Source organism: Hordeum vulgare, chromosome 5H (genome assembly GCF_904849725.1).
Source record: "Hordeum vulgare subsp. vulgare chromosome 5H, MorexV3_pseudomolecules_assembly, whole genome shotgun sequence".
In the NCBI taxonomy this organism is placed as follows: Eukaryota; Viridiplantae; Streptophyta; class Magnoliopsida; order Poales; family Poaceae; genus Hordeum; species Hordeum vulgare.
Genome location: NC_058522.1, coordinates 563195559 through 563204009, shown reverse-complemented (window position 1 = coordinate 563204009; position 8451 = coordinate 563195559). Strand labels below are relative to the sequence as shown.

The 8451-nt window shown below is 51.4% G+C and overlaps 1 protein-coding gene across 1 annotated transcript; it reads left to right on the top strand.

The window, feature by feature from the left end:
* The first annotated feature begins 623 nt into the window (after nucleotides 1-623).
* LOC123453044 (protein phosphatase 2C 35-like) lies at nucleotides 624-4301 on the top strand. Its single transcript, XM_045129805.1, has 4 exons — nucleotides 624-2153; nucleotides 2248-2361; nucleotides 3458-3722; nucleotides 3841-4301. Exons 1-4 carry the CDS (start codon nucleotides 726-728, stop codon nucleotides 3954-3956), a joined length of 1923 nt encoding a protein of 640 aa, XP_044985740.1. The 5' UTR covers nucleotides 624-725; the 3' UTR covers nucleotides 3957-4301.
* Nucleotides 4302-8451: the final 4150 nt, after the last annotated feature.

The following is an 8451-nucleotide window of genomic DNA, read 5'->3' as shown; positions in this document are numbered from 1 at the left end:
CAAACGCTCTTGTGTTTGTGTTCCAAACGAACGGAGCCACAGTGTGTAGTGGTAGCAACATCGCTCCCGAACACGGAAAGCGGGAGCCCGCGTCTAGATCCGTCCGGTCCACGGAGGAGCCGCGCTAGATCACGCAAAGGCAAATCTAGTTTTTTTTTTTTTTTTTTTTGAGAAGTGCAAAGGCAAAGCATGGAAGAGAAAGTCAATGGTAGCATTGGATCAAAGGCACCCCCGATCCAGGCCCAGCCCATCTCGTCCTCTTCCGGAGAGCAATCCAATCCAATCCACCCACCCCTCTGACTTGCATTTGCAAGCGGCGCCGCACGCACGCACGCTCCCTCCCACGTGAACCCACCACCAACCACCAAAACTGCGTGCGCTCCCGTCACCCGCCGCGCGGGCCGGGCCGCAGAAGGTCCGCCATCACCCATCCATCCATCAGGTTTCCGCACTCACCCACAGAGTAGACGCGACGCCACACACAGGAGTCAACGGCTAGAGGGGGAGGGGGAGGCGGAACGGGAACGGGAAGCCACCACCCGCGGGCTCCGGGCCGGGGCCCACGGACGGCTCATTAAAATATTCCGGCATTTCAACCCCACACCCACTCCCAGCTCCACAAGTCAACTCTCACCTCCGCCGATGCTCCCCGCATTATAATCCCTCGCTCCGCCTCCCTTCCTCCGCCTCCCCTCTGAGCCGAGCCGAGCCTCACCTCCGCATCCATGGGCAATTCCCTCGCCTGCTTCTGCTGCGCCGGCGGGGCTGTCGCCGCCGCCAAGACCCGCCGCCGCCACGTCGCGCCGGCCGCGCTCCCCTCCGACCCGGCCTACGACGAGGGGCTCGGCCACTCCTTCTGCTACGTCCGCCCCGACAAGCTGCCCCCGCCCCACTGCTACTACCCCGCCGCGGCCGACGACGGCGACCTGCTCGTGCCCGACGCCAAGGCGGCGGCCGAGGAGGCCACCACGTTCCGTGCCATCTCTGGCGCCGCCCTCTCCGCCAACGTCTCCACCCCGCTCTCCACCTCCGCGCTCCTCCTGCTGCCCGACGACTCCACCGCCTCCTCGGGATTCGAGAGCTCCGAGTCCTTCGCCGCCGTCCCGCTGCAGCCGGTCCCGCGCTTCCCGTCGGGACCCATCTCCTCCGCGCCCTTCTCCGGCGGGTTCCTCTCCGGGCCCATCGAGCGGGGCTTCCTCTCCGGTCCCCTCGACGCCGCGCTCCTCTCCGGCCCGCTCCCCGGCGCCGTCTCCTCGGGCAGGATGGGCGGGGGCGGCGGGGGAGCTGTCCCCGCGATGCGCCGGAGCCTGTCCCACGGCGGCCGCCGCATCCGCGACTTCACGCGCGCGCTGCTCGCCCGCACCGACCGGTTCCAGGGTCACCCGGATCTCGGCTCGCCCGACGCCGCGGCGGCCGTCGCTGCCTGTGGCGGGGACTCCAATGGGCTGCAGTGGGCGCAGGGCAAGGCCGGCGAGGACCGCGTCCACGTCGTCGTGTCGGAGGAGCGCGGCTGGGTGTTCGTCGGCATCTACGACGGCTTCAACGGCCCCGACGCCACCGACTTCCTCGTCTCCAACCTCTACGCCGCCGTGCACCGCGAGCTCCGCGGCCTGCTCTGGGAGCAGTCCCAAGAGGATCAGCCAGGCTCAGCGCCCAGCACCACGGCCCCCGACCACCAGGACCAGTGCACCCGCCGGCGCCGAGCCCGCCGCTCCAGGCCCCCGCGCAGCGGCAGCGGCAGCGTCGACGACAACGACCAGCGGCAGTGGAGGTGCGAGTGGGAGCGCGACTGCTCCAGCCTGAAGCCGCCAACGCAGCCTCCTCCTCCTCCTCGGAGCAACGGCGAGAACGACCACATCGCCGTGCTCAAGGCGCTGGCGCGCGCGCTCCGCAAGACAGAGGACGCGTACCTGGGCATCGCCGACAAGATGGTGGGCGAGTTCCCGGAGCTCGCGCTCATGGGCTCCTGCGTCCTCTCCATGCTCATGAAAGGGGAGGACATGTACGTGATGGGCGTGGGCGACAGCCGGGCTGTCTTGGCGACAATGGACAGCGTCGATCTCGAGCACATCAGCGAGGGCTCCTTCGACGGCTTGTCGCCGTGCCTGTCCGCCGTGCAGCTCACCTCGGATCATAGCACCTCCATGCCGGAGGTGATTTAATTGGCCCACACCAACACGATCCAGGCTTCAAAAACTGAGTGTCTGTTCTCGGTCTGATGACGTTCATCTGTGTTGATCAATGCAGGAGGTTCGCAGAATACGAAACGAGCACCCCGATGATCCGTCGGCGATCTCCAAGGACCGCGTGAAGGGCTCGCTCAAGGTGACCAGAGCGTTCGGCGCCGGTTTCTTGAAACAGGTGAGCTCATGTTCGATCATGCCAGTTTTGCATTCCTTGAGTGATTATGATCATGCTCTGCAATTGGTTGAGTTTGCAACCTGTTGATGAACAAACAACTGTTCCACAGACGTGGATCTTTCTGGAAGTAGCGTGTGATTGCTGGATGACACGACTAGTCATGTGTCCTAACCTAAGAAATTCAATGAAATCTCTTACTTGAAACTGACATGTCAAATGCTGAGAGATCACAGAGATTGATCAGCAAAATATTTTGCCGACACTTTCGGTCAACACATAACTTAAAGTCATGACTAAGCAAAGGTCTGAAAAAAGTGGAAACAAAATCTGAACCAGGCGGTCCAAAGTTTGAAAATGAATAAAACGAATCCCCTGTCAATTGAAACCTCTTTTGGGACGGGAAATACGACCATCCTAGCTGAACTGACCCTGTTGACATGGACACCATAGACTAACTTTGGCCGGAGGAATTTTTCAAAGCTCAGTTCTCTGGTCACCGCGTGTACAGCCAGCCACAGGCCACAGCCAGGTCGAACGATTGTAGGAGAAGCCGCTGCTCTGCTCTCCTAGAGAGAAAACGATTGTGTCCAAGTGCAAGGAATGACGAATTTGTGTGTGCAGTACTACTGAAATGTGGCCGGGAAGCCAGCATGCGACTTGAGTGGCTTCCAAGGAAGGCACGTTGCTGTTTTTCTCTTTGGAAGAAAACGCCTCCGGCCATGTGAAAGTGTTGTCGGTTCTCTCGTAGAAATTATTCTCTATTGTCAGCTGCGCAATCGGTCGTGGTTCACTCGATCTTGCTGGTGGACGGGCCAAGAGGGGAGGGAGTCCCTTTCTTGGACCTGAAGTGAACAATCATATTCTTTCAGCATAAGAACAACTCTGAGAGTTAGGCAGGCAAACATGAATCCTGTTTTGTTTCGATGCGCAGCACTCATCGCTCGCATGGGAGTCGACCATGCATTCCTCATCGAACTTTATAAAACATTTAAACTTTTGAAAATGTTTGCATGGTTCGACTTTCGAGCGAATGGAAATTTCGTCATCCTTTGTGTCGTGCTAACGGTTGTTGTTGATTTTTTTTTTGTTTCGACAGCCGAAATGGAACGACGCGCTGCTGGAGATGTTCCGGATCGACTACGTCGGGTCGTCGCCATACATCACCTGCAACCCTTCCCTTTTCCACCACAGGCTGAGCACGAGGGACAGGTTCCTCATCCTGTCCTCCGACGGGCTCTACCAGTACTTCACCAACGAGGAGGCGGTGGCGCAGGTGGAGATGTTCATCGCCACGACCCCCGAGGGCGACCCCGCCCAGCACCTCGTCGAGGAGGTCCTCTTCCGAGCAGCCAACAAAGCAGGTACGAACTGTACATACTCCTAGATGATCCAGCTGAGCTCTTGAGCTTCAGTCAGTCAATGGATTGGACACCTTTCTCATCTCACATGGCGTGCTTGTTGTTGGTGGTGTTGGTGCAGGGATGGACTTTCACGAGCTGATCGAGATCCCGCAGGGCGACCGCCGGCGGTACCACGACGACGTGTCGGTCATCGTCATCTCCCTGGAGGGCAGGATCTGGAGATCTTGCGTGTAAATATACATAATAAACATACTAGTAGTAGGCAGTGCTAGAGAGAGAATCGTATATACAGAGAAAGAGAGAGGTGTTCTTGCACTGCAGGCCATGAGCAGTTCGTTCGTGTCGTGCGCGCGGCTACTCCCGATCCCAGCTCCATCTCCATCAGTCGTCTTCCTCCCCCAGCTGCCACTGTACAATGTCAACCAAGCGCTGTGGGTCGGGTCGGATCCGGTGGGTGCTTGGCACGTTGCATACAGCTAGCTAGCCGAGCCACGACGACGAGATCGGCCATGTAAAAGAGGATTTGTTCATCAGTTATTAATAACCAGTATATGAGACCAATTGGTCGTGTTTCATTGACCTTCTGCGTCCGTGCGTGCGTGCGTCTTCTTCGCTGTCCACACCGTGCAATTGCAATTGCAATTGCAGTTAGTACATGCGCGTGTATCTGCACTGCACGGGGTGACCGGTTCTGAGTTGGACTTTGGCGATTCTGGAAGAGACTTCCATGGCCAAGATCAGTGAGGGGTCCGTTTATTTGGTCAGAATAATCAATCGGTTGCTGTGTTGTGTTGACCTCCCAACTTATGGATATCTAATACTCCAGCTACCACCCTTGCTGAACAATTGATTTTAGCGGCAGCCGCTGCCAGGTCGCCCGCCACTTGCCGTCCTTGTCTGCTGTGCATGACACTGTACGAGTAGGAGTACCCTTCTTCTTTGAAGTCTCTTGGATTCAGTGCCCCACGCTGAAATTCTTACATCTGGTCAGAGGCTGGAATTGAATGAATGGCTGGTTGCCGGTTGACCAATAATTGGTGCCCTCGCTGCTGTTCTAGAAAGAAAAAGAAAAAGAACCACCACTTGCTTGCGTACTTCTCCATGTAGCACTATATGGTTTGGAGGACCAACGGTGGGTGGCAAGCAAAGCTTTTGTTCCACTAGGATAGAAAATATGTATACAATTTGACATGAGGAGGTGGGTCATTGCGTGTATAAAGCTTTGGTTTTGTTTTTCTTCAGTGGTGAGACCCAGCTTTCTTCAAATGTCTGTTTCCTGAGCACTGATAGCAGCAGTATTCTTAAGCAAGGAAAGTAAGATCCAACACATGGTTTCCTCTAAGAAATGCATACCCTTCCCTGTTGAGTGCTTGCGAGGCCAAAAAGAAACTTTATATTTGCCGCACTATATATAGGCACTGTTGTTGACCGTAGTTTTTGTGACAAAGTATGGACTAAAGTATTTTCAAAGAACAACCATGTATGCCATTGTTAGTTGGGCAAAAAAAAAACATATGTGCCGTTGTGGTTTCTATTCAAGATCATGAAGAGTTGGAGACTAGTCTTAACAACGAAAATACCCATCGGGCCATGGTTCCCAACAAGTATATTCGTAGATTCATTGGATTCTCAAAATGCATAAATAGGGAAATACAAGAGGATTGGAGTGGCATGTCCCCTCGAATCCTCTAGGGTTAGGAATGTTGGAAATATGCCCTAGAGGCAATAATAAAATGGTTATTATCATATTTCCTTGTTCATGATAATCGTCTATTGTTCATGCTATAATTGTATTAACAGGAAACAATAATACATGTGTGAATAAATAGATCACAACGTGTTTCTAGCAAGCCTCTAGTTGGCTAGCTCGTTAGTCAATAGATGATCATGGTTTCCTGATCATGGGCATTAGATGTCATTGATAACGGGATCACATCATTGAGAGAATGATGTGATGGACAAGACCCAATCCTAAGTGTAGCACTAGATCGTATTGTTCGTATGCTAAAACTTTTCTAATGTCAAGTGTCTTTTCCTTCGACCGTGAGATTGTGCAACTCCCGGATACCGTAGGAGTGCTTTGGGTGTGCCACGCCCAAGATGCGACCCTATCCTCAATTTGGCACGAAGACCTCGTCAGGGATAGAAGTGCATCTCGTCGTGTCGCAAGAATGGATATCGTTACAAGTACATGTACTGAAAAGATGATATATATATATATATATATATATATATATATATATATATATATATATAGGCTTACACTCGCCACAAGCTACATCAGAGTCACAACAGTACAATACATAATCATCATGAAGAAGAGCAGGGTCCGACTACAGACGAAAACAAACGAGAAAAGAAGAACGGCGTCCATCCTTGCTATCCCAGGCTGCCGGCCCTGAACCCATCCTAGATCGATGATGAAGAAGAAGAAGAAGCAACTCCAAATAAACAATCAACACGCTCGCGTCAAGTAACCTTTACCTGTACCTGCAACTGGTGTTGTAGTAATCTGTGAGCCACAGGGGACTCAGCAATCTCATTTCCAAAGGTATCAAGACTAGCAAAGCTTAATGGGTGAGGCATGGTTAAGTGATGAGGTTGCAGCAGCGGCTAAGCATATATTTGGTGGCTAACTTACGAGTACAAGAAATAAGAGGGGGAAGATCTACGCATAACGGACGTGAACTACTGATGATCAAATGAATGATCATGAACACCTACCTACGTCAGACATAACCCCACCGTGTCCTCGATCGGAGAAAGAACTCACGAAAGAGACAGTCACGGTTACGCACACAGTTGGCATATTTTAATTAAGTTAACTTCGAGTTATCTAGAACCAGTGTTAAACAAAGTTTCCACGTTGCCACATAACCGCGGGCACGACTTTCCGAAAAGATTTAACCCTGCAGGGTGCTCCAACTAGTCCATCACAAATTACCACAAGCCGCATAGAAATCCTCAATCACGAAGCTCGCGATCTCGTCGGATTCCCTAGTGGAAAACCTCAACTCTGAGATTACCCAAAGCATCACCGGAATCCCGATGCACAAGATATCTCGTCAAAGGTAAAACTAATCCAGCAAGGTCGCCCGGCGTGTCGAAGATCCCGATAGGAGCCGCGTATCTCGTTCTCAGGACACGACGGATAAGCTACGCGTACGAGTGCCAAACCTCGAGTTTCCTCGCGGTGGCCCCGCACAGTGCTATGTTTTGGACCAGCACCATCAGCACTGGCCCTCCATGTATTATGTAGAATTACTCCTCGGGTAGCGCTAACTCCCTATGCATTTCAGTATTATCAAAATTATTATGTTGGGCAAATGTAGTACCAATGTTGGGCCTTGCCAGACCAGCTTTAATCTAAAACGAATTATCAAGGAGGTCCCCATAACAACCCCGATCGTGTTAGGAGCGCTCAATTATGGAACATAACACCGGTAGCCGAAACTAAGGGTGCAAAGGTGGAACAAAACACCAGGCTAGAAGGGCCGAGCCTTCCACCTTTTACCAAGTATATAGGTGCATTAAATTAAATAACATTTAATAGGGTGATATAACAAGGAACCCATGTTAACACATGGAAACAACTGCACGTGCAACTAGCAACGCTAACAACAAGGTTAAGCAAGCGGTAACATAGCCAATCAGTGGTTTGCTAGGTCGAACAGGTTGAAGGTTTTCATGGCATTGTTGAGAGGCTGCTATTTAACATGTGGTAGGCAACGAAACATAACGATAGCATCGAAATAACTAGCATGGCAATGATAGTAATGGTATCTGGGGAAATGGTCATCTTGCCTGAGATCCCGCTTGGAAGAAGAATGACTCCGTGAAGCAGACGAACCGATGTAGTCGAACGAGTCCTCACTTTCTGACACGCGTGCGGAACTCTACCGAGACGGAGCAAACCGGAAAAGAATCAACACACGATATTCATCACTCACATGCATGATATGATGCACACCCTAATATGATGCATGATCAGTAAAAATATGCAAGACATGGCATGGCATGGCAAATCACATCACGCAACCACTACACATTAAGTGAAGCTCAATATGCAACAACGAGTTGCATATTGACGAAACTCCACATACGGACTATTTAGTTCCCTCTTGGTTAGGTACACGGCAATATTAAATGTTGTTAACATGGCCAGGGGTGAAGCACAAATTAATCTACTTATCTAGGCATTTTAAATGAGGCCGGAAACAACTTATAGCATCTCCGAAATGACCTCACGTGTTAAAATCTAATTCTGTCCAGATTCATCCTAATCACATTTTTTTGTTTGTTAAACAACGAAACAAAGTGGAGCATGAGATTCTACACGTCGTTCTACTCGATTTACATATATAGAACATCTCCAACGGAGCTACGGTTAAATAACTACGACCTAAACCGTTTTCAACACGTCGACACGCAAACCGACACAAACAGCACGCTAACAGCCTTAAACATGCATGAGAGTTGGAAATTGTTAATCTACGCGAAATTCTAGTCAAGTTTCATATATAACTTGTCTTGATCCGCAAAGCTAGGATTCGATTCCATACGCACACAACCACTGGGCTACGGAGCTATGTTAAACAAATAGAGTGGCGACACTAATTATGCTGTTGAACCAGAACGGATCTAGGAAAAAAACGCTAAATATTCAGTTCCAGCGCTCACAAGGATACAGAGACCTGCGGCCATGGCAATTCCAAGGGAGGATGGCGCC

What these genes read in the sequence shown, in the direction of transcription:
- LOC123453044 (XM_045129805.1), top strand. Translation starts at nt 726, where the DNA reads ATGGGCAATTCCCTCGCCTGCTTCTGCTGCGCCGGCGGGGCTGTCGCC. An exon ending in ATAGCACCTCCATGCCGGAG is followed by an intron (nt 2,154 to 2,247) that starts GTGATTTAATTG and finishes TGATCAATGCAG; the next exon opens with GAGGTTCGCAGAATACGAAA. An exon ending in CCGAGCAGCCAACAAAGCAG is followed by an intron (nt 3,723 to 3,840) that starts GTACGAACTGTA and finishes GTGTTGGTGCAG; the next exon opens with GGATGGACTTTCACGAGCTG.